The following is a 26,616-nucleotide window of genomic DNA, read 5'->3' on the forward strand; positions in this document are numbered from 1 at the left end:
CGAGCTAGTGTGCTATAAACAACGGTGTGGACATTAGGGTATGTGGGGCGGTTCTAGCTAGGTCTGAGCTAGGCGGCTAGCCCATGCTGCTGGCTATGCTGCAATGTCCACACTGCTATTTTTCATGTGCTAGCTCAAGCTCTCTACCTATGCTGACAATCACATCTCCCAGCTGCAATGCAGACACACCCTTAATGATCACATCCCCATAGGACCTATTTTCTTCTTGAGTATTTAGGGAGTCTGATTGTTCTTCTTGGAACTGTGAGTTTTAGATCTATATTCCTCGACTGCCCTTGATGGGACTGCCCCTCTGTCCAGGATGAAGGATGTGAAGAGAGAAGATTATCCAGCAATTAGGGCACTACCCTAGGACTCGGGAGATCTGGGTTTAAAACCCTGCTCTGACATAGATTTCCTATGTGACCCTGGGCAAGTCACTTAGTTCCCCATCTGTGCAATGGGGATAATAGCACTGTCCTGCCTCACTTGGGGGGATGGGGATGTGAGGATAAACATATTAAAGACTGTCAGGTGCTTAGATACTATGATCTTAGGGACCACACAATTATCAGAGCTGGACAGACTGGAGGGCTGGATGAGCTCCCACTAGAGACTGCTAGGAATCCTTCTGAACTGGCTGGAGGGGCTTCTGGAGCGCAAGGTGTCCCCACCCTGTGGTCAGTGAGCAAAGGACAGGGCCTGGACCTTGTGATCACCCAGGCTGGCCACTTTCAGCACCATTTCATGAGTCAGCCTGAACTTGTGCACAGGTTGCTCTCCATGTTCTACTCCCTCTGCAGAACCGTCGGCTTATTTCCACTCCTGAGGCTGGTCTATCAAAATGATATTGTAACAGAAATGAAGAGCAAGGATGCAAGTCACTGCCTGGCCCCCCAGTGAAAGTTAATGTGACCCAAGCTGCAGGCCCCTCATGCTGGCACCACCCAGTGAAGGGGCTGCAGTAATCAAATCACCCACAACCCACTCTGGACCAGCAGCCTGAAGCCCAATAGCCCACAAAAGGGGAAGGAGAGAATGTCACCAGGGCACTGATTCAGCATACTCCCTGGCTGCCTCCACAGTAGGACTCCTATGGACCCTGACATATTAATTAAAGCTGCTCCCATCATGGTACAACACCTTGCAGTGAATGACTGCGATGTTACCACCTGCCCCTACTCCTTCCTAAGCACAGGAGATTGCAAACTGCAGCCTGGCTCTATTAATGCAGTGGTGATGGATATGACAAAATGCTCCAGAATTATAATTTTTTCAATATTTATTTTAAGAATAGGGAATAATTTGAAAGCAAACTGAGCCCATGTTTCTGGTCTTACCTTCAGCCCTGGAACTTCTGCCATATGGTGGCAGGTACTTCATAGCAGGGCGACGTTTGCAATCTGCAAAGGGAAAGATGTGCTTTTTATGACTAATCCTAATGTGACGGTCACGACTGCTTGTTGAGATCAGGATTGTAACTATAAGTATCATGGCAATAGGAGTGGGCTTTAAACAGCTGCAAACCACCCAAGGGAAGAATTGTTCTTCAGAATAAAGACCCCCGATGGAGAAAACAACAGGAGGAAAGAATTCAGAGTGACCCTGTAAAAGAGTTCCTGCTGGCTGCTGGAGTCATGGTTAATAGCAGTATGTGTGCTGCCTTTTTACCACTGACAATGGCCTATCTGGGCAAACTGGCATTGTAACCACCACCTTCCTATGCAAGCTGATCTCACAGCCCTGCCTGAACCTTTCTTGCACCAGGACTTTAAGGCAGGTCAATGCCACATCAACTCACAGCAGCTTTTATACACTGTTTTGGGGAGATCTAACTTTGAGATGCTGGCTTCCATTCCTTTCCTGAAGACCCTCTTTTCATGCTCCTCCACTCTGAATACAGAACACCTGAATAGTTCATTTACAGATCACCACAGCAGCATGTGCCTATACTTTCTGACACCAACACAGCTCACGTCTGCTATTCTATTAGGCTGCATTGTTGTTCTGCACTACATAAGCACTGTGTATCTGACAGGAGCATATAAACTTGAGTTGGCAGCAATGCAGATGTGCAGAAACAGGAAGAAATAGAGGGTTGTTATAATTCATGAGGAATTTATAATGAGTTTATGGAACTGACACCTTCTTCTCATTCAGTACACACAGTTATGTGCCCATCTCTGGGTACCCAGAAAGTGGCATGTGATGTTACAACATATGTGCATTATGGATTATTTACCCTTTGGTGCTGGGAGTCAGGATTTCTTAAATGACGTGCTGATGGATTTCGTATTAGAGGTAACAGAGCGAGCTCCAGGTTTTGCTACTCCAAGGCATCAAATCTGAATAACACTACAGTTTGCAGAGTGATTTGGCTTAAGCAGGTCTGGCTGCACATTCCTTTCCATGGAAGGAAACCAGCAGGCTTATTGCACAGATGTGTTAGTGCCAGCATGTATCATTCATGTTTGGGGAGCCTTTGGCAACAGCACCATCCATTTTCCATTAGCTGCTTTTCCTTTTCAGAAAGAAATCCTAAACAAAGGATTCAGTGCATCACTGAGTTAGTCCCTAAGGAGTCTATCTGTGTAGGGACACCAGGCACTGGACTGTATGTCCGTTACTTGACATGTTGTCAAACCCTATAGCGAGAGTTATGGAATTGATGGCTAACACGTGTTCTGTCATGTGTCTCAACGTGATCAATCATTATGCAGCATTTTATGAATCACATGGATCCTTACAACCGTAGGATGTGGAAGCTTGTCTAAGGGGTGTGGTAGTGGTCAGAACAAATGACTAGTTGTCATGATTCCTAGATTCTGTTCCTGGCTTTGTTACTGTAAGCCCTTCAGCATGCCATTTAGGCTCTCTGCATCTCCATATATAAACATGCAAAATGGCTATAATACTATTTACCTAGCTCACGGGGTGCTGCAAGGGCTATTTAGTGCTTTGAGACCCTCAGATGAAAGGTGTAATGGGGGTACAAAGTTGTGTTAGACTATTAGGGCCAAAACCTACTTCCACGTTCACCCATATGGCTCCCAGTGACTTTACTGGAGCCCCACACATGCACCCAGGTGCAGAATTTGACCGTGAATTCATTTCATTTAATGTGTTTCTTATCCTGTTTGACTGGAACCCACAGCAAAAAGGCTCCTTTGTCTGTGATCAGTAAGCTGCCCACGGCCTGCCTAACTGCAAAGCCTGTTAATAGTAAGAACAGCTCCTACCAGGTATGAACTCTTTCTCGGTGAAGAAGAGGACTGCCTGTCTGAAGGCCATCTCTGGGGTCAAGGCCACCACTCTCTGAAGGTCACTAGTGTTAGTGCTTGGCTTGTCTCCCAGCAGCGTCAGCTTCTTCAGGGTCTCAGCAAGAACCCCAAAGGCATTGACCCTCCGCAGCACACAGATGAGAGCTGGGCTGGACATCAGCATACTGATGCTTCTTTGCCAGGAGGTATCTCCCACCTCGAAAGGGGTTACTTCTTTGGCCTGACTCCGAGTGAGCTGGGGCAACCACTTGAGGCTCAGAAGTTCAAACCCTGGGTCAAGTCCTTCTGCAAGAAAAGAGAAACCTGTTCATTACTAATTGGTAGCTTGTGTTTCCTAGAGGCTGTTCTCTGCTAGTGTCTTACTTTCATACTGGTCTTATGATCTTCTTAGCAGATATGAACTTCCAAACTTGTTTGGTCTCCACTCTTCCTCCTATCCACCAGCGAATCACATTGGACTAAAACTTAGTATATTCAAATGACACAACTTCTCAGAAGTTAAATGGCTAACAATTAGAGGCAGGAATGGGCTACCTAGGAAATAAAGAACCCTGTGCCACATCAATAGAGACGCATGGAGATCAAGTGCCACAGTCTGGTTAAAGAAAGGCGTTAATGTAGAGCAGGTGAAAGGGATATGTTGGGAATACAATGATATTTAAGTGCTTTGACACAGCATAGTATATAATTATAGATACTGTAACCACTCTGATAATGCTTCATTTTAAGGGATATTAATTATAGTAATAAACTCCATTGTAACATTGACTTGTCACTAGAATAACTTAACCATTGTTATGTTTGCAAACTAGGCTTGTTTCCTGTGTAGCAAGATGTTTGGAGGTTCAGTACATAATTGTATGTCACTGAGGTTACTATGGGCTAGATTCAGGAACCCTTGCATGCAGTGAGTAGTATCATATTCTGTGAGTACTCCCATGGTTTCAAGTCTACTCTCGGAGCAGGGTGCTACTCAGTGGTACTATGTTAAGGAGTACTCTGTTTTCTATTTCATAACAATTTTGGTGCAATTAGTGCCAGTTAATACAATAAAATAATCATACTATTTTGCTCTTATATAGCACTTTTCAGGCATACATTTGAAAGCACTTTATAAAGGAGGTCAGTGTCATTATCTCCATTGTACCAATGGGGAAACTGAGGCACAAAGCAGTGCAGTAATATGCCCGTGGTCACATAGGAGACCAGTGGCAGAGCTAGAGTAGAACTCAGGTTTCCTGATTCCCCTGTTCTATTCCCTATTCATAGAACCATCCTGCATCCTAAATATGAGGGCTGGGCAAACTGGTTCGGATTACATATATATATGAGTTAGCCTGAACCTTAGCACATCCTTGAACTGATTCAAAACCCACTGCAGTCAAATGATGCCCATGTGGGGCAAGATCACTCACTAATATTCATAGACTCTTTAGGGAGATAAATAAACACATCTATCTACCTGACAGGTCTTGGGACAGAGTGTTAGGAACTAGCAGGTGAGGCAGCATTCTGATCACTTATGCATCAATCAGCTCCCCTGGAAAAGGCTGACAAGTAAGGTGTAAGCTAATTTAGCTGCTCAGGCTAGAAGAGTTAATAAGTGCAGCAGTGGAGGCTATAAGGAGGACACAGGAAGGATGTACTGAGGGAGAGAGAGGGAGTAACCAGGGCTAGCTGAGCTCAGTGTGTGCAGAGCTTTCAAGGAAGGGAGACTCCTGTTCCTCCCTGGCCCTCTGGGAAAGGGCTAAAGGGAGAGAAGTGCTGTATATATCATCGCCGTATTAGTGTCAGTGATGGGAATGTAAATAAATCACTCAGCAGAGAGACTCTGAGAGGTCCTTGGGGCATCTAAGGATGGGGAGGAGCGGGCCCCATTAGAGGGCCCCTTTCACCACTTTTCCTTAACTCAGTGGGTTCATTTAGAATAGGTGGATATAATTTAGCTGGCCAAGGCCTACAAACCTTCCCCCAAAGCAGGAGTCACCTGGGTTTTGAGCTTGCTTCTGGAAGCCAGGGTGAAGGATTTGGCAAAGAAGATGGCCAGCACTCTTCATGGCTTCCTTTCCAATCAGTGTCAGGATGACAACTTGTTCCATTTCAGGATCCAAGGCGTAGGTTCGGTGGCATAAAAGATCCAGAGGAACATTACATGAGTCTGGCACTGCACTGAGATTGCCTCCTGCTCAGGGAGAAGATCAAAACAACAAACTTAATTATCCAGGGTAACAAACTTCCCCTTTCTCTTAATGTGGAGGGACTGACTTATCCTCCAGAGGATAACAGAGCATGGGTTCTAAGAGTAGCTTCCTCCCAGATACAAAGTAGGACGTAGACAAGTGTCTGGTGACTGAGTCTCAACCTGGTCTAAAGTGAGGGCTTATCTGCAAAACATGAGCGGGTTTTGTTTCCAACAGTGAATCATTCTCCAGCCCTAAAATCATCAGAGCTAGAAAGTCTGGATTGTGTTTTTAACTGATGTCTACATATTTATATTTGGTTAGATCAGTGTCTTTTCTCTTCTAAAAATATCAGGGTCTATATATTTATTTTAACTATGAGCAGAAATTTGCTGGTTCATCAGATCACAAGGAAGGCAAAAAAACTCAATTCAGAGCAATGAGGCAGGCTGCAGTAAACCGACTTCTGGTTACTCAGTAGCTCTGCAGCACGGAACATGTTTCCCATGTGTCAGCTAGGCATGACCAGGACATGGATGACAGTCGGAAATCCCTTGAAAGGAACTTTGCCACATTCCACTCCTATCACTATTCAGTTCTTAAACCCAATTGTTAAACAATCAGGACCAGTGTTGGTTTATCAGCTCCTGCTGGCACCAAGAGGCCAATTGCAGCAATTAGGGATTTCAGCCCAGATCTCAAAGCCTTTGAGTTCAATGGGAGACAGGGGCCTAACTACCTTTGAGGATCTGGTCCATCATGTCTGCAAATTGGACTCAGAATCTCCCTTCAGAATTCTCCTGAGTGCACAATGGGTCAGTCCTGAAGACCTTGTACTCTGGCAAAACACTTACTGAGTTCAATTGGAAGGACCAAGCAAAGATTCCAGGATGTGGCTTAAGATTTGATTTTGATCACCATACCCTTCACTTTCATACCAAATCTATTATCCTCACTAGCCTAATGCTGTTTAGAAATGGAATCCCCAGGAAAAATGTCCGTTTCTTTCTCTCTTTATGCTACTTATTAAGATTTTACAGCATAAATTCTAATTGATAACACACACCTATTTTACTAGGAGAGCTTTTTGACTCCCTGAAACCAATGTATATGGCCTAATTTCTGATACCCAGTACAAGTAAGGGTAACACCTTAATCCACTAGTTGTCCCATTGGAGTCACTAATCAGCATTAGGAAAAGGTCTCAGAGTACAGTGCCAAATACATTATTATTGACAATAAACAAAATCCTGAGGTTCTTGTTCTGGAAAAATCACTGTAAAGACTCCAGGATCTGGCCCTATAATAGGCAAATCCTGGGGTATGGCCCTATAATAGGCAGACCTCAGGATCTTGCTCTGTAATCAGCAGAATCTTAGATTTTCCATCACTTTGACATACCCAGTGTCTGCAACAAGCTGTCAGTATAGGGAGCCACGTGAAAACACAATGCAGGTTCCAGTTCAGCACTGGGAGGCAAGTTGCTTCGCACCTCCCCAAGGAGGCCTCGTTCTACCAGTTCATTCATCAGCCCTAGGAAGAGAACAATAGATCGTATACGAAACATTGTGCACAGCTATTTACTGTGCATTCTGTCAGAGCAAGACTCAGCGGGAATGCGCGCCATCCTGCCATCTACCCTTGGGTCGTATGTCCAAACTCCTATTATGGAGATATTAATATGGGTCATGTAGAGTTCACCCAAGGAATACAAAACACATAGTCTTGCAGCCTTGACAGCATGGTAAGGCACATTCATTTACAGCAGGATTAAGTAGCTGCTGGAAAAGGCTGGCTTGGCAATTATTTTTCTTAGAAAGACTCTTAACATTGAGGCCAACATCCTAGCATTTTCAATAGACACCAACCCCACATTATGAAAAGAAACCACTCCAAAGAGAAAGAACCCAGAGACTCGTCCTGTTTCAGCCCTGACTGTCATTTGCTGTCTTAAACTAACTAGGATATATCATCAGGCATGGATGGGTTCTAGGAGTAGGACCCTAATTGGCATGCTTTGGAAAGGGAAATAGTATTGGAGAAGGAAATGATTATTGCTTAGCAACACTGGACTTCTTCGTGGGGTCCTTGTAGCCAGCTTGGCATTTCCTGGTGGCCAAATGAAAGCTTATTTGATAAAACCGTCAGCTTTTCCACAGGTGGCTCAGGAATAAGCCACCGGTCCGTTAGGTTCTGCGGAAGATGGAAGGTCCACAAGGAGACTGACACCTCTACACAGCTATCTGGCAGCTGTGATAGACCCTATGGAGACAAACACCACAGGAAGCACCATCTCAGAAGGCCAGACTGACAGACAGTTTCCCTCATGGCTCCTGATTGGTCCAGGCACCCTATTTAAGCCCAAGAGAAGTTCCAGGAAATAACATACAACTAGATGGACTCCGCAGCCAGCTGTAGTTTTGGACCTACCTCTTGTCTCACTCCCAGACTCCGACCCTGACTCGGATCCTGGGATTCTGCCCTTGAACACCAAGTCCAATCCCAACCCCTGGCTTCAGTACTTGAACTCTGCCTCCCACTTGGACCCCTGGCTTTGGTATTTAGACTCTGAAATGGGTTTTTGACCCCTGGCTTTAGCATCTAACCCTCGACCCAGGCTCTCAGAGTCAGACATCAGCCCTGCCATAGGCCTGATCCTCCAAGCCTCAGTTGTGACTGCAGGGAAGGGATGTTTGCAAAGTTGGTCTAAGGATGAAAAGGATCCATTGTGATCAAGTCTGGATGTTTTTCTAAAAGATCTGCTCTAGTTCAAACTGGAACTGTTTCAGGGAAGTTCTCTGGCCTGGGTTATGCAGGAGGTCAGACAAGAAAATCAGCCTTGATAGCAGCATTCAACTACTTGAAGGAGGATTCCAAAGAGGATGGAGCTCAGCTGTTCTCAGTGGTGGCAGATGACAGAACAAGGAGCAATGGTCTCAAGTTGCAGTGGGGGAGATCTAGGTTGGATATTAGGAAAAACTATTTCACTAGAAGGGTGGTGAAGCATTGGAATGGGTTACCTAAGGAGGTGGTGGAATCTCCATCCTTAGAGGTTTTTAAGGCCCAGCTTGACAAAACCCTGGCAGGATGATTTAGTTGGGGTTGGTCCTGCTTTGAGCAGAGTTTTGGACTAGATGACCTCCTGAGGTCTTTTCCAACCCTAATCTTTTTGATCACAGAATCATAGATGGTCCCTTCTGAACTTAGAATCTATGAATTTTTGAGTGGCAATCTTTTACCTTTCCAAAGCTTTCCTTTTGCCAGTTTCTGCTTTGATATATTAAAGCACTGTAAATACTGTACATATTCTCAGTGACCTTCTCAAAGAGAACTATTTGCTCAAATTCCCTTAGGAAGACCAAGAACCATGTTTCTTCAATGAGTAACTTTTCTAAGGAATTTAGACAGAAAACAATTCAATGCTGTAAATTACTCTGCCATGATTAATCAGTCATGCCTAGGCATGTTTTCAGGGAGTATGTGTGATACTCACTGGAGAAAAGGGAAAGAACCTTCTGCATTATCAAATCATTCTGAACCTCTAAATCTCTTTCCCATTGTAACATTTGTGATTTTCCATTTTCAAGCATTTTACTGTGCACTATAGAAAAGCAAGGCACTAATGATAGAAAGAATAATAATTCTCAAACTGGGATAGTTAGTGAGAGGACACTGTAAAGCACCCAAACTCCAAAGAATACACGTACAGGGTCCAATCCTGCAGCTAAAAGGAAGTTCTGCCCAAGTGTGGGCTGAATGACTAGAGGATCACTATAGTGAACTAAAGGAGCAGTGAAGAATGGATGATGTGATTGAAACACAGGACTGAGTCTGGAGAACTGGGTTTTATTTCCAGGTTTATTGCATGATTGTGCCCAAGACAGTTAGCTGCTCTTTGCCTCAGTTTCTCCATTTGTTAATAGGGATAGTAATGCTTTCCCTGAGGTTTAATTTGTGGTTGTCAAATACTTTGAGATCCTTGGGTGGATAATGCTGGAGATGGGCTCAGAGAGAAGTTATTATTTGCCACATGGAAGCTCAATTAACTGGCTTCCAGGGTCCCTGTCTGAAAAGAAATTGAAAAGCTAATAAGGATAGAGATAAGTAAAGAACTTGCTGTGCACTAGACAAAGAGCCAGTCCTGATAGCCTGGCCACTCAAAACCAAAATGCCAGCTCCTCAGCTAGTATAAATTAGCATAGCCGCAATGAAGGCAATGGAGCTATACTGACTGACATCAGCTGAGGATCTGGCCCAAAACATATGCCTACCACTGCATACGTACACAAAGAAATATCTATGTGCTAAGAGACGTGATTTTTTTAAAATAGGTGCATAGAGTTAGGCTATGTCTGCACTTAAACCACCATAGTGTCACCACTGCACTGCTGTATGCTTCAGTGTAGACACTCACTACAGTGACGGGAGGGGTTCTCTGTAGTCAATTTTCCCCAACAGGCAGTAGCTAGAAGAATTTGGTCAAGGATTTTCTCCTGCTCTTTGGTCACGGGGCATACATCTCTTCTGTCTTTCTAGCTACTTATATGGTCCCATCACTATTCTATTCTATGTAAATTCTTATACCACGCTCATCACCATGCTACCTGAGCACTTCAGCCATGCATTAAGCAACATGACTAACATCTATCATGTCCCCTCAGCCTCTCTCCAGGGGAAGAAGCCTTGGCTGAGTCAGGAGAACTGGGTTTGGACTTTTTTTTTTTTTTTTAAAACAGCAGATAGATGTTGCTCTGTGGTTATATTGGAGAAGGCAAAGTCAAAGAAATGCACTTGGAGCAGAAGGTCTGTGATGGTCCTTAGTTCGGGGGGGGGGGGAGGAGGGAGTTCATTCCACAGTCTGGGACTGGCCCCCGAGAATGCTCTGTCAGCAGAATAACTGATCCCCTCCCAAGAATTTAAAACTAGAAAAATAATAACAATCTCCCTCTTTCTTCTCAGCCTATAGAAGGAGCACCGGGCATTGGTTTTTGCAGGTGACCATGTGTGTGACGAGTGGGGATGCGCACCTGTGCGAAGACCTTGCTGAAGGAAAGCCAAGTCAAAGAGACAAGTTTTCCATTTAGTTCCTCAGCCTCACCCCTTGCAGAAACAAGAGCTGTTGTCAAGGCCTAGATCGAGTGCAAGTTCTAGCTCCTATTCTCCCAATTTGTCAAAAGTTTAATTGTTCCATAGCTAGATAGATGTGGAACAATCTGGTCACAGGGGGAGGGGTCTCTCTCGTGGAGCTAAGGCCAATCCCTTGGAGGCCTTTAAATATCAGTATAGAGACTATGAACTGGATTCTGTGCCACTACAGAGAGCCAGAGCAGTATGTTCACCTGTGCTCAATCTGTGTTGCTAAACAGAAGGGCTCCTGCATATGCAGCAGTTGGAGCTTTGCAGGGCATTTGGCTTCATGTATTCACAGCTGCTTCATATGAAGACAGAGAACCTAGAGTACCAAGCACAAAAGCAATGATGGATTTAGGGGCAAAGTGGACAAACAGCTGAACATGAGCTTGCAGTGTGACACAGCGGCTAAAATGGCCAATGTCATCCTTGGACATATAGACAGTTGAGTAGGAGTACACAAGTTATTTTCCCTCTGTATGTGGCATTGGTGAGGTCAATAGAGGAATACTGCATGCAGTATTTTAGAAAGGATGTTGGAAAATTGGGGTGGGTGCAGAGAAGAGCCACAGAACTGAGTCAAGGGTTGCAAGAGAAACCTTGCAGTGAAAGACTTAAGAAGCTCAATCTGTTTAGCTTATCAGAAAGAAAACTGAGAGATGACTTGGTTACGCTGTATCAGTACCTTCAAAGGAAGAAAATACCATGTACTAATGGGCTCTGAAACTTAGTGCAGAAGGCCATAACAAGAACCAATGGCTGGAAGTTAAAGCCAGACAAATTCAAATTAGAAACAAGGTACACATTTTTAACAGTGAGGTGATTAACCACTAGAACAGACAGACAAGGGAAATGGTGGGTTTTCCAGCTCTTGCAGTCTTCAGCTAAAGACTGGATGCCTTCCTGGAAGAGATGCTTTACTCAAATACCAGTTATAAGGCATAAAAACTGGCTGAAATCTTCTGCCCTGTGTTATACAGACTAGATGATTTAATAGTCTCTCCTGTCCTTAAAATATGAATTCCTAGGTATAGAGTAAGTTGAAATAAACAAGCCTGGGTGTCACAAATAGGTAGATCACAAGGAGGAGCGACTGTCTTCTGGCACAGTCGCAGATGGATACTTTTGGCCACCATGATTACCTGGGCAATGAGGAGTCTAGACTGAAGGCTATAGACCAAATTACTGCATAGCTTGATTACCTGCTACACAGAATGTGGATCTAATGGTGGTGGCTGATTCATATATGAGCCTGGTGATGCATGGTACTTAGTGAAAGCTAAGGTCAGGCCCAGATAATTTGAAAGAGTTTGACTGCAACATGGTGCTGTTAAATGAAGCTTTCCAATCTGCGTGGTGCATACCTAAATACCAACATTCTTCACTGAAGGACCTGGGAAAGACTGGCATTACCTTTGACGAATGCAGGAACATGATGGCCAGCATTCTCCTTTCTCAGCAGTAAAATCAGACTGTGCAAGCGTGGCTCAGCAGGAAGTTCTTCTCTTGAGGATCTCCTATCAGGGGGACTTGAAGTCTTGTTAGGGCAAAATACAGCCATCTGCAATTACATAGGCCAACACTTTCAAACCTAGGAACCTAAAGCTAGACTCCTAAGTCCATATTTAGGTACCTATTTAAAAGTGATTTGATTTGCAGGGAAGCTGAGCATCCACAGATCCCATGAAGTCAAGGGGAGCTGCTCTGCAAATCAGGCTATTTGCATTTCAGTGCTGCCATGTGGATTTAGGAGCGTTACTTCACAAGCATTTTGGACATGGTGTTATTTTTTTATTTGGTAAAGTGTTATGAAGAAGGAAGATGGTTCTTCTTCAGATCTGAAGAAAATCATGTGGTAAACAAGAGCCTTGTGCAGAGTTTTGTAGGTGAACCAGGAAGTGCCCCACTCTGCAGTCTAAGCCCCTCCCCCACCCTGTGCAACACATGATTTACAAAGGACTGTCTCCCTATGCAAGGAAAAGTCTCACTCAATTCACTAGCTGTTGTGAGGAGTGCAGACCTGGGCTCATTCTTGTCTATCTCAGTTTGATTAGAAGCCCTGTTTTAATGATTATCTCGGTTTCCTTGGACTGAGATGTGGAAGAAAACAAGTCCTCACTCTGCGTTTATTAATAAACTGTCTCTGACTTGTTGCTAAGAGCAATTGTAAGGGAAGACTGTGGTCGGACAGGTGGTCCCCCTACAAGCAATATAAGACAAGTATTTATACTTTCCCGTTACATACATCAATGGCTAATGGTTATCCTTTGTTTATACAAAATTTCCTCCAGATGCTAGCTTATCTCAAGGTTTCTGCTTAAGTCAGCATTCCATCCTTGTCAACTGAAAGCAAGGTGAGAACAACATCTCCTACAACTCTCGCGTTGTTAGGATTAGAGTTTCCTTTCGCTCAATCCTTAAATGGTCTAAAGACATCTACCCCCAGATCCTCCTTTTTCTCTTACTTTTCTGCTTCCACAGAGATTTGACAATACCAAATGCATACTCATTCAACTGTGTTGTTCATGTCCATTCCAGTCAGGTGTGTGCACGTGTGTGTGCGCATGGCAGTTGGAAAACTTTTCCCCTAGCAGCATTCATTGGATTGCCCTGGGCATCCCCTGGAACCACACCTTCATGACACTCAATATAGAGCCCTGCCCACCCACCACCCTCTCAGTTCCTTCTTGCTGGCTACTCTGACAGATGGGTAGTAGGATGGGTACTGGAATGGACATGAACAACACATCTCAGGTTTTGGAAAGTGTAGGGGACAATTTCCTGGTGCAAGTGCTGGTGGAACCAACCAGAGGCAGAGCTCTTCTTGACCTGCTGCTCACAAACAGGGAAGAATTAGTAGGGAAAAAAAAGTGGATGGGAACCTGGGAGGCAGTGACCATGAGATGGTCGAGTTCAGGATCCTGACACAAGGAAAAAAGCAGAGCAACAGAATATGGACCCTGGACTTCAGAAAAGCAGACTTTGACTCTCTCAGGGAACTGATGGGCAGGATCCCCTGGGAGAATAACATGAGGTGGAAAGGAGTCCCAGAGAGCTGGCTGTATTTTAAAGAATCCTTATTGAGGTTGCAGGAACAAACCATCCCAACGTGTAGAAAGAATAGTAAATATGGCAGGCAACCCAGCTGCTTTAACGTGAATCCTTGCTGATCTTAAACACAAAAAGAAGCTTAAAAGGGAAGGGAAGAGTGGAACAATGACCAGGGAGAGTGTAAAAATATTGGCTGCAGGCATGCAGGAGGAAATCAGGAGCCAATCACACTGAGAGTTGCAGCTAGCAAGAAATGTTAGAAGTAACAGAAGGGTTCTTCAGCGTTAGTTAGCAACAAGAAAGAAAGTCAAGGAAGTGTGGCCCCTTACTGATGAGGGAGGCAATCTAGTGACAGAGGAATTGGAAAAAGCTCATGTATTCAATGCTTTTTTTGTCTCTGTCTTATGAACAAGGTACAGCTCCCAGACTAGTACTGGCAAACAGCATGGGAGGCAGGTGACAGCCCCTTGTGAGAAAGAAGTGGTTCAGGCCTATTTAGAAAAGCTGGATGAGCACAAGTCCATGGGGCAAGATGCGGTGCATCCGACGGTGCTAAAGGAGTTGGTGGATGTGATTGCAGGACCATTGGATTATCTTGAAAACTCATGGCGATCGGGGGTGCAGGGGGATGACTGGAAAGGTTATATATGCCCATCTTTAAAAAGGGAAGGGGAGGATCGGAGAACATATAGGCCAGTCGCCTCACCCTCAGTCCCGTTGAAAAATCAATGGAGCGGGTCCTTCAAGGAATCAATTCTGAAGCACTTAGAGCAGAGGAATGTGATCAGGAACAGTCAGCATGTTCACCATAAGACAGGCATGCCTGACTAACCTAATTGCCTTCATATGACGAGACAACTGGCTCTGTGATGAGAGGAAAGCAGTGTGGATACTGTATTCCTTGACTTTGCAAACTTTGATATGATCTCTCAAAGTATTGCTTGCTGCAAGTTAAAGAAGTATGGCTGTGATGAATGACTATAACGTGGATAGGAAAGCTGGCTAGATCGTCGGGCTCAACGGGTAGTATCAATGGTCATGTCTAGTTGCCAGCAGGTATCAAGTGGAGTGCCAGCCCCAAGGGTTGGTCCTGGTGCCGATTTTGTTCAATATCTTCATTAATGATCTGGAGGATGGTGTGGATTGCACCCTCAGCCATGACTGAAGAGGTAGAAGTCTGAGTCTGGCATACTGTACTACATAGATACATGTGTCCCAGGAGTTTCAGGAAATTCCTTGCTGTAGTGGTGGGGAACTGCCTGAGACTTCATATGATGTCACTGAGGGACCGAAACCTTGCTTCTGGTAAGTATGCCCTGGCTTGTTTTGAGTCTAGTACTGCCCCTATAAACTTTATCCTCTAAACAGGGGACAGAGTTGATTTCCCCGTGTTCAGAAGAAGGCCCAGTTCATGAAACATCATTCTTATAAAGTCAACTTGTCCTTCCACTTGAGAACTGGAGCAGCCCTTGATCAGCCAGTTGTCGAGGTATAGGAACACCTATACCTGTCGCTTGCGCAGGAACATGGCCACGACTGCCATGCACTTGGTGAACACTCGAGGTGCAACTGACAGGTCGAACGGGAGGACTGTGAACTGACAGTGGTTGTTTTTCAACACAAACCTGGAGGTATTTTCTGTGGGGCAGAGTTATTGCTATGTGAAATTATGCGTCTTTCAAGTCAAGGGTGGCATATCAGTCTCCTGGATCTAATGAAGGGATGATGGAGGCCGAACAGACCATGCGGAACATGAGCTTCTTCACAAACTTATTGAGTTCTCACAGGTCTAGGATGGGTCTGAGCCTGTCTTTGGCTTTTGGTATTAGGAAATACCAGGAATAAAAACCCTTGCCCTTTTACTCCTGAGGAATCTCTTCCACTGCCTGTAGCGAAAGGAGTGAGTGCACCTCCTATATAAGGAGTTGCTCATGAGAGAGGTCCCTGTAGAGGGGAGCTGGAGCTCTCCGCCATGTTGGTCCCGAGAGCAGTGAGGGTTTGGACTCAACTGGACCCCAGAGGGGGTAGGGGTCAATGATACTCTGGGAGACAGAGGGTCCGAGATGACATGGCCTGGTTTGGGTCTCCCTGCCGCAGGCTCCTTGGGCTTGGAAGTGGGAAAGCGACCCCTCTCTGGCCTTTTCTTTTTCTGGGGCACCAGGGACTGAGACCAGTGCCTCACAGAACATTGTCTATGGGCGGAGCTGTGGCAGTGCTGTGAGTCCTTATGGTCCTTTCTTGGTACCGACTCTCGCATTGTTGGTGCCAGAGCACTGCACACTGATGAGGAGGTGCTGGGCATGGGTTCTGCCAACCCCGGGTTGCGTAGTGGCTGGAGTGCTGCCTCCATGAGAAGGATCTTGAGTCTTTGCTCCTGGTCTTTTAAGGTCCTAGAGGAAAACCCTTTGCAAATTCTGCTCCTCTCCTTCTGGTGGCTCTCCCTGAGACACCACAGACAGGAAGAGTGCAGGTCGCTCTTAGGCATAAATTTTCCACGGTCCTCACAGAGTCTGAACCCTGGGGACCGGGGCATACCCCAGTGCTGGGGGAGTGTTGGTTGGGGGAGGGGAACCCCAAAAGGAAACTTATGACCTAACTACTAATACTAAACTAACACTAGTAACTACTGAGAACAACTATAAACACTAAGAGTGGACATTGCCCAAACGTGCTTTCAAAGCAAGAGCAACAGGTTGTTCCAGCTAGCTGTCACTGGTGGCAAGAAGGAACTGAGGGGGTGGTGGGTCGGCAAGGCTCTATATTGAGCACCTCCAGGGGGTGCCCAGGCCGACCCGACGGATGCTGCTAAGGGAAAAGTTTTCTGGCTGCCTGATTGGAATGGACATGAACAAGCACCAGAAGAAGAACTATGAAGTTATGCAGTCACATATGGCAAATGAGGAGTATCTCCCGATGGCAAATTAATTGATTAAAAATCATCTTACAGTGATTTTTACAGTTAGGGCCCAATCCAGCTCCCATTGAAATCAACAGCAAAATTTATATTTGACTTTCACAATGGCACAATCTGGCCATTAGTATTCTCTGCTGCCAGGAAAGATGGGGCTTTAATGGGATTTTCCAGCACAAAGGAAACTCAGCTCTGAAAACAACTGGAGGTGCCACTCATAGCAAAAGAAGATGATGTCAGAAGATGGGGAACCCTGGGTGCAGGCTGGCTGGCAAAAGGGTAACAAGCATGAGAAAACCACAAAGCAAAATTCACCCAAGGGTGAAGCAAGCTCATCGCTATAAAAAACATGACTTTCCTTACTGAGTGCAAGCTAATCCGAGGCCCATTTGGCTTTGTGTGGACTAATAAAATGGCACAGCACAAGTCTCTGTTCTACCAGCCTCATCCACCTCACAGAGGTGGATTCACCAGTGGCTGATTTGACCACTCTGCTGAGAAAGTCAGCATTGCTGACCATCTCTGGGATTCAAATAGTGCCAGGACAACATGTTAGAATATTTGTCCCCTTTTTGGAGGAGATGCTATTATTAATGTAAAAGTAGATCCAGTTCTAAACTGGGATTCACAATGCAATCATTTCACACTGGGACCAGCTGTTGCAACAGGCACATAAAGTAACACTGCTTCTTCATTATGAGTCTTTCATTATTGACCCAAGGCCTGCAGGAGTGTGTCTTTAAAAATGTTGTCATCTGGGATGAAAACAGGGTGACCAGACAGCAAGTGTGAAAAATCGAGATGGGGGATGGGGGGCGGGGGGTAAAGGAGCCTATATAAGACAGTCCCTAATATCAGGACTCTCCCTATAAAATCGGGACATATGGTCACCTTAGATGAAAATGAGCTGACTGTAACATTTCCATCATGATATTCTGACCTTATCTCACCATGTGGCAGCATCATGACACAACATGTGAACATCACGACATAATCATATTGCACCAGCCACACAGGTATTTTGAGGTGCTTTCAATATCCTGAGAGCCCAGCCTGCAAGATGTTGGACAGTCATGTCAAAATCAAAACCATTGGGGTTGGAATCAGCCTAGCCCATTGCAGCTACATTGTAGGTTTTAGCAGGAACACTAATGGATATGCCATTCAGGATCTGGGAAAGCATTATTCTAGTGACCCTCTGTCTCATACCTGACTTGTTGTCATGCTAACCATGATGGCTCGCTTGGGAGAAAGTCGCAGCTGCTTGATTCCCTGCAGAGTAAAACCTCTCTGAGTACAGGTTGAAATCACATCCCCATATGCATGAGGAGGCACAGCAGGTGACACGACCAAAATGACATCCCCTGGATCAAAGTAAAGATGAGAAAGGCATCAGGTTATTTTTGTGGAAGCTGTTCCATCTCTGCAGGAAGCCTCATGAAAGTGGCCAGCCCCAATTTCCAGACCAGCCCAGATGGTGACAATACATTCTGCAGTCAGCATTAATCCTTATTTGACCCATCACACCTACAAACAGCTGTCACTACAGGCCAAGCCAGGATTCACACCATCAAAGATCTTCTTTAAAAGACAATTATTCTAGAAAGTTTGGCTCAGATCTATCTGATGATCTGTGAATTCCTTCTCCATTTGCTGTACAGCTGGGTTTACTGAGGCATAGTTAGAGTGAGTCAGTGGTTCACCTCAGATTAGAATCCCAGACCTCTGTCGTCCTAGCCCTTTGCTGTAATCATGAAACAACCTGGCCTCTGTAATAGGCTAGGAGAAGTCCCCATACAATGTGTCAGCTCTAGACAGGTTCTCTCTATACCGACCTGCTAATGTGCCCTGACAGTGGAGGAATCATGGGTGAGAACGTACTTTTGTCTTCATATCCCAGTTACTGCCTGGCTTTTCTGCTGAGATTGGCAACAAGAAATGGCAATTGTGATTCTAGATTTTGTGACATGAACATTTTTCCCCCCAGGAGCTGGACTGAGACCCAGCATGTGTTAGCCTTTGAACAGTCATCTGCTGGTATTTTAGTTCACCACTGGCGTCCACCAGATTTGCACCAGTACCTTGGAAGCTAAAGGCTCTGCATCCCATTGTGAGTCCCTTTGGTTTTCCAATAACCTTACCAATACTGTGAATCTAAGTGTTCCAAAACAAATCAACAGCAAGACAGAAAGAAACAATAAGCTTGAAATGACAGCTGGAAGAAATGGGGTGGTTTGCACTTTGCAAAATCTCAGTAAGGGTTAGTTTGTGGGATCAAAGCCAGTTTGGAGCTACTGTTAGGCCTGTTGTATCTGAACTGCCAAATTTCAGGAAAGTGGGCAGTCCAGATAAGCTTCTGGCCAATGTCTAGTTAAAACAGTACCCTTTTTCATAAATAACCCCTGTTTTGGAACGTGTCAAACAGATGGTTAAGGGTTAATGTCTCTTTTACCTGTAAAGGGTTAAGAAGCTCAGTAAACCTGGCTGACACCTGACCAGAGGACCAATAGGGGGACAAGATACTTTCAAATCTTGGTGGAGGGAAGTCTTTGTTTGTGCTGTTTGTTTGGGTCGTTGTTCGCTCTTGGGTCTAAGAGGGACCAGACGTACACCCAGGCTTTCCCAATCTTTCTGAATCATTCTTTCATGTTTCAAAATAGTAAGTAATAGCCAGGCAAGGTGGATTAGTCTTATGTTTGTTTCCTCAACTGGTGTTTTTGCTGGAAGAATTTTTACCTCTATTTGCTGTAACTTTGAATCTCAGGCTAGGAGTGGGGGGTCCCTCTAGTCCATATGAAACTGAGTATCCTGTAAAGCATTTTCCATCCTGATTTTACAGAGATAATTTTTACCTTTTCTTTCTTTAATTAAAAGCTTTCTTTTTAAGAACCTGATTGATTTTTCCTTGTTTTAAAATCCAAGGGAAGGATTGAGTCCAAACTCAATGAGGGAATGAGTGGGGAAAGCAGGGAGGGTTTTAGGTTAATTCCTTCTTTGTTTTAAGAATCCAAGGAGTTTGGATCTGTGTAAGCCTCTCAAGGCAACCCAGGGAGGGGAGAGTCTGGGGGGAAAAGGAGGGGGATGGTTAATTTCTCCTTGTTTTAAGACCCAAGGGGTTTGGGTCTTGGGTTCCCCAGGGAAGGTATTGGAGGAACAAAAAGTGTGTCAGATGCTAACTTCTGGCTGGTGGCAGCGTACCAGATTTAAGCTAGTAATTAAATTTAAAAGTGATCATGCAGGTCCCCACTTCTTGAACTCTAAAGTTCAAAGTGGGAAAAAAACCTTGACACCCCTGTTTTGGAACGAATATAGGACTGAAATTAACAAGCATATCTCCTATGGTTCAATATAGCTTGGACCTGAAGAAGTGATCTCTGTGTAGCTCGAAAGCTCGTCTCTCTCACCAATAAAAGATATTACTTCACCCACCTTGTCTCTGTCTGTTAGTGTGACTGGCAGCTGCAATTGATGGGTGCTATAATGCAGCTGCACTGTCCATTCTGTATGGGGGTGTGACAGGGTCATCTTCCCCTTAAAGGTGGTAATACTTAGTGGTCAGCCCACCCCACCACGTGGAATGGCCATTTAAGGGTTTGAAAGGTCCAATATAAGGATCTAAAGGGGATATGGAGAGAGAAGAAAAAAAATGAATGGTGCGAAGGCTCTATAGCTGGCTAAATTACAAGAAGGAGGGCTGGGCTTCTGCTATGAGGAGAGGGGGAGTGATTGTTTGAAGCACAACCCCGGCTCCAGGAAGGGGGCTGGGGTGTCTTTTGAATGAGAACAAAGAACTGACCAGGACTCTGCTAGGCCCAAGAGAAGGTGACCTGGGGCAACTAACAAAGTATGTCACCCGCTGTAGAAACTCTAATAAATTAGACCATACGAAGGGGGAGCATGTTCCTGAGCAGGGATTTTTCTACCTTCCCTCCACCCCAAACTCGCTCCTCCCCTCAGTGGTCAACTAGTTACAGAAATGTTGCCAATTTAGTCATGTTCCAACTAGATCTAGATGTTTTAAAAAATTTCTAATTGGAAAAAAATTCCATTTATTTGTTGGTTTGGAAATCTGAATTGAAATGGAAACATCACTACACATTTTAAAAGCAGATATATGATCAAATACATGTACCTAAAAAAACATAATAGGTTTGAAGAGTCTGAGCAAAGATGAGCTTCCTCACACAGCTGTGTTTGTTCTGACAATATTGGCACGTTCATTTCAGTGATGTTAGCCAACCTAATCATTTCAAATGATGATTTATAAACAATAAATCATCAGAAATTCAAATGCTGGCGGTTTATTGGTATTTTCTGATGTTAAAATATGGGGCCGAGAGGTAGCACCGAATCACCTTGCCAATGAAAATATATAAAAACTTACAGCTGCCCACCTTTGCCCGCACAGTCTCACCCCTCAGCCCTCAACCCCCTATAAATTTGAACACTCCCGCTAATTTCAGCTTCCGGGGACAGCACTGTTCCTGAGCCAGCCTCAGGCTAGCAGTGGATTGAAGGAACCAGAAGGAAGGTGCGGAGTCCAGTGGCTGAGCCTACAAGGGATGTGCTGGAGAGGATAACCCCTTGACAGGGTGTCACTAGCTTATTCCAAGGGAGGCTTCCAGAGAGCTCAGTAAGGGAGCACAGTGGCTCCTCTCACCAGTACTCCTGCATGCTGTCCCCTCCCAGAGAAGATCTTCAGCTTCTCTTCCAAAAGGCATGATGCACCACCCATCCGTTTGAAGAGCAAAGGTTGGGCGGAACTTCCTGAGCCCAACAACCACAGATGGAACCACAGCAGGGGGGCAGCTCAGCAGCCCACATCGCACGTGAATCATCAGTGGCCATAAAAAGATAGGCAAACAGGAAATCTGGCTCAGTCCATCAGCAACAACCACCACCTGCCATCATCCCCTCCCCCGAACGTACAGAGCAGAGGGGTGTCTGCCAGAGGAACTTGCTCAGCTGCTAGTGTTAACATACATATTTACATCAAATGCATTTAAAAGGTAGGCCTCATCTTTTCTTGACTTTTATCTTCCTTCCTCCCATTCTCTCCCTCACTTTCCCCTCCTTTCTCATCTTTCTGGCTCCTGTTTCCGTTCTCCTCTCCAATCCAGTTTTCTTTGGCAAATTAATTTCCTCTTTTCTATGCCAGAGCATCTTCCTCCTCCCCTGTCCTTACTATCTTCTCACTGCTGGTTGGACGGTTTCTGTACCCCTCAGTTCCTCCCTGCAGGGCTACCCTTAGTCCCAGGGAGCAGAGGTAGGTCAGCAGTGCTCTGGTAGCACAATCTCAAAACCACTCCTCCTTTGGAGAGGGCAGAATGATTTGCTGTCCCTGACCCCACTAGAAGAGGCCACGAGGTCAATGGCTCATCTACCTCACACACTCTCCTCCTGAGCACAAATTTCCCAGGAAGACAGACTCTCTCTGTTCGCACTTCCTAGCTGGCTGTCACTCCTGTGTAGGGCTGCTGGAGCAAGTTCTCAGCCAACTCTTTAGGGGGAATACAGAAACTGGGAGCCCACACCTGCAAGGAGGAGAGGGGAACCTGGGAAGGGAAAGGAGCAATGTCAGAGCCAGTTAATAGTAGCTGCTCCCTGTGCATCTTTCCAGATGACTGGTTGGCCACCTAGTCCCTGGCCCTAGAAAGGCCAGGAACATGCATGTGGGGTTGTTTGAACCATTTAACTGCACTACCTATGTGATTATACCCCAGGCTGTGAAGAGGACAGGCGGATGGTCTGTAGCTAGGTAGACATGCAATTCAAGGACACTATTAATCCCCATAGAACTGTTCCTTCACTAAGTAGGCCCCAAGAATACAGGATTTCCTGTTTTAGAGTCTCTCAGGCATGGTCTAGGAGGCCTGTTGTGATAACTGGACCTACAAAGTGTATCCCTATGAGCTCAAATGTAAAAAGTATGTCTAAGTTCATGAGATGTTACTATAACCATGAAAAATAGATCAAGTTGTTTACAATCCTGAATGTTGTAACAAGTGCAAGAGAACCAGACAAAGAAGCTGGATTAGACTAAACCAAAAAGTCCATGTTGATATAATCCAAGGACTGTTGAAATTATACTTTGTAAAAATAGAAGATGTGGAACCAGAAGTTAGACCAAAATTGGTGTAACAGATACTAGGTTAATGGGTGGATAAAATAATGAGGGGGATGAATTATGATGCCTACTTTCCCCCTTTCTGGGTTTTTTAAAAAGAGATTTTGAAAGAAGACATGTTCAGATCAGTTCAGTTCAGCTCTCCCTCTCATATCCCATCCCACTTTGCATCCCAACTCATCCCCAAAAATGCCAGCACTTCAATTCATCTTGGCTCATCTAAAGGATTTTCTTCCTGAGAGGAAGGCCGGCTGGCCATAATCCTGTTCAAGGAACTTTGTTTTCAAGCATGTAAGATCCTGCATTGTTTCCCCTTCCCTTGTGCTATTTTCTGCTCCCCTCCCCTTTTCTTTCCTTCTATCCTGTCTCTCACTCTCCTGGCTTTTAATCAAATCCTGAAGTCAACTATGCTGTATTCATCCAAGCCTGCCTTGTCTAAGAAGAAAAGATCTGATTAGATGACGTCACTGACCACATTGTAAACCAGGATCTAAGCATCAGGTGTTGTGGTCGACTTGTCAGCCAAAACCATCCCCTCGTAACTAACCAACAGTCCAGTGTTCCAAAAACACCAACAGGCGCTATATCTCACCCATCTTTTCTATTCTGTCTCTCCTCCACCATGGGTCTGTCTGCTAGTTAAGAACAGGAAAAGTAAATGACCTGGACACATCAGGACTGAGAGTAAAAAGCCCCTCGTTTTCACCAAAGAAAGGCTGTTCTGAAAATAAGAGACACTGATAATTTGCCTCCAGACGGAGAAAGAATTTAAAGGTTTTGACTAAGTTTGTTTTGCATAATCATTCAACCAAAGTTCCAATCTAAATGCCTGTTTTGATATCTTGTTCTTTCTAATCAATCAATACATTTTTAATTTGAATGAATGCTTTTGGGTGTTTGCCAAGTAACCAAGTAAAACCAAGGCCTCTGTTTAAAATAATCCAAACCTTCCTATCATTGTTTAATGTTGGACAGTGAAAGAATTTACAAACACTTCAACTCTTTAGGCCTTGAGATCAATATCCGTACAACAGCGTCTAATAGCTACTCACATGGAGCAGACAGGGAAGGCCATGACATTCTGTTGCTTCACATTGGCCAAGAAGCACTACATGTTTCACGAACTAATTCCTGACTCTTGTCCCCCTGGCCAGGACCCAGCACTGAGGAGTGTAATGGGAGCAGGACAACAGGAACATGTGGGGCAGGAGTAAGATAAACAATAACACCCTCTGCTATGGTGAAAGAGCCTGAAACACATGTGAAACCTCAAGGTTTGCTCCTTAGAAATGACCTTTGGTGGTCAAGACCAGTGTTGCCGGAGGTCTGGACAGTGCCATGTCCTGGAGATCAGCCCTCTCTTGGTCAGCATTTGCTCTATTAGATGAAGGACTCTGAAGTCTAAGGAAAAACAACAGAAAGAGTGAAAGCTGTTAAGATTAGACCCAGACGTTGGCACTTATCAGCTTTACCCACTAACCCCAAGGAGATGGAGGCTGTTTTTGTAAAACTGCTTTACTGCCACTTCAATTCCCTGTCTGTGACATCTGAACATGGGCCACCTTAAGGGGTCTTGGGTTTGTACACAGACTGGATGTTTTTCTACATTGCAGCTTCTCTCTCCAGCTCTCGCTGTTCAATTAAAAGTGGCTAATGCAATGTGGTCAGCTTGGCACGAAAAATTAAGAACTGAGAAATGTCGGGCCATATCTCATATGTTCTTCCCATCCCATGATATTTCAAACCTGCTAGTCACTGGCGAATATTTAATCAAACTGTAATTGGGGAGATGCTCTTTGAAAGCTATTATAAACTGGGCCTGGCAGTAATGCCCAAGGGCAGTGAAATATCCAATATTTCTTCATTCCAGAAGGGAACAAATTATAGCAGGGTGAACCCAAACTGTGGTTTCAAAAACCAAGGGACTGACAAAAAAGCAAAGTGTAGTCTGGGAATCACATGGACAGGCCTGCTAAGCATGGACTGCCCGCCTACCCCCTTCCCTTGAGATGTCTTGAATCCACAGGAGGATGACAGTAAGAGCTGTTGATTTTCCTGAGGAACTGAGCTTGGAGATGGAGTTTATACTCTTGCCAGCTAAGCCCTCCTATTGGACCAAACTCTTAGCACTGTTTCTTAGAAAGATAGACTATTAGGGTTGGAAGGGACCTCCGGAGGTCATCTAGTCCAACCCCCTGCTCAAAGCAAGACCAATTCCCAGACAGATTTTTACCTCAGTTACCTAAATGGCCCCCTCAAGGATTGAACTCACAACCTTGGGTTTAGCAGGCCAATGCTCAAACCACTGAGCCATCCCTTCCCCCTTACAAGTACTGATTTTGTCCCAGATCCCTAAGTGGCCCCCTCAAGGATTGAACTCACAAACTCACAAAGTAACAGGGTTTCCTATTGGTAAAGGGGCAAAAGACCCCAATAAAAAAAACAAACTTTGTCAAAGGGAATTTTTTTAAGTCTTAAAGCCAGGCAACATTAATTCAATTCAGTGTTAAAGATCGTGCAAAGATAAACTCTGCCAAATAACATTACAGGAGAAATCAACCCTCAAGGAGCAAGGGAATTAACTCAGAGTGGCTGCGATTTGCCTCAATGCAGAGAGGCAGCACTAGGCCCATCTGATGTCTAATCTCCATCCTGGTGCCACAGCGATAGCTCTACTTTCACAGCTTCAGAAGGGATCTTTCAGGGCTTACATGGGACTTCTGGAATCAGGTGAATCTCAGCAGGTGTAGCTCAGCAGGGTAACATTAAAAGGAGCCAGCTCACCCTTGTATGGAGAAACCCAGGACAGTGGCTGAAGGATGGGTGAGTTTCACATCCTAGCTGCTTGCTCTGTTGGTGGCTGCTCTGTGCCCCACTCCCCAAGGGACAATCAGAGGGATGTAGCTTCAAGAGGCCATTGCGGAGATAGAGGAAGTGCTCTGCTTCCCACCCCAGGACTGACTCATGCTCATGATGTACCTAGCATGTCCTGCCATTTAAACACACAGGACTGAAACTGCTTCCTCACCTCGGGCTGTTGTGTCTGAGACTTTGTCAGGGAATCTGCAGGACAGGGAGGGAAGTAGACATTTCAGGTTGGGAAACTGTATCCATCCTCATCAAGAGCAAAGCTGCAGAGATCACTGCGTGCTCAGGGAGGGTGCAATGGCTGCAATTTCAATGGCTGCAACCTCCCCCCTGCAGCAGCAGATATTATTTTGTGGAGGGCCGGAGAGTAGGTTCTTCAGGGAGCAGAACAGGACCCATTATTCTTTTTCTGTTCCAAGCTACCCTGCCAAATTGCCTTCCCTTTCAGCAACTCTATTCTGCTAGGTAACAGATTGCAAGCTAACATCAGTGTTATATACAAACTGAGCAGGAGAGGGTGTTTAAAGAACACCCTCATGCTCATGCAAACACCTGATCTGAACTGGCCAAGGAACTTGTGTGGTCCCAGTGCCACGTGGCACACTGTTGCTACACCATCAGGATAGGTACATTGATTCTAAGGTTGAATCCCTTTGGGCGTGGCCCTATTCTCCAGGGTAGAGTTTCCAATGGGCCTCCTCTCACAATGTTTCCATCATCTCAAATAAGTCCCGGTCCCACTATCATGCACCTCCTCACTCTAATCACCGAGGCTAAAGGCCGCCTCAGCCCGTCCATTTTCATACACTTTTGTCAGTTGCAGAGAACGCAGCATGGTGAGAGAAGGAATACACCAGTTTTGCAAACACTAATAGTAACACATTTTAAAATGCAGAAATAGATTAGTGCTCCCAACGAGCACTCCCTCTAGCTGGGCCCCTCTGCTGAGGACTGCACTGAAAAGACTGACAAAACTAGCTAATCCCCTGGGGACCCTTCAGTGGTGCAAGTCCTGTACCCGGCCCATGACTCCCACCCCCACTAGAATCACAGGATCTCAGAAATGGG

At 45.1% G+C, this 26,616-nt stretch overlaps 1 protein-coding gene across 1 annotated transcript in view; it reads right to left on the bottom strand.

Annotated features, from left to right (window-relative positions):
- Positions 1-26,616, bottom strand: part of DNAAF8 (dynein axonemal assembly factor 8) — a 153,518-nt gene that overhangs the window by 37,649 nt on the left and 89,253 nt on the right. The window contains 7 exon segments of the mRNA XM_075069372.1: positions 1,341-1,403; positions 3,240-3,566; positions 5,269-5,463; positions 6,863-6,994; positions 12,005-12,152; positions 17,763-17,917; positions 23,975-24,081. Of these exon segments, the coding sequence (XP_074925473.1) occupies positions 1,341-1,403; positions 3,240-3,566; positions 5,269-5,463; positions 6,863-6,994; positions 12,005-12,152; positions 17,763-17,917; positions 23,975-24,081 (1,127 nt within the window).

The sequence above is a fragment of the Chelonoidis abingdonii genome, chromosome 9 (assembly GCF_003597395.2).
Source record: "Chelonoidis abingdonii isolate Lonesome George chromosome 9, CheloAbing_2.0, whole genome shotgun sequence".
NCBI lineage: Eukaryota > Metazoa > Chordata > Testudines > Testudinidae > Chelonoidis > Chelonoidis abingdonii.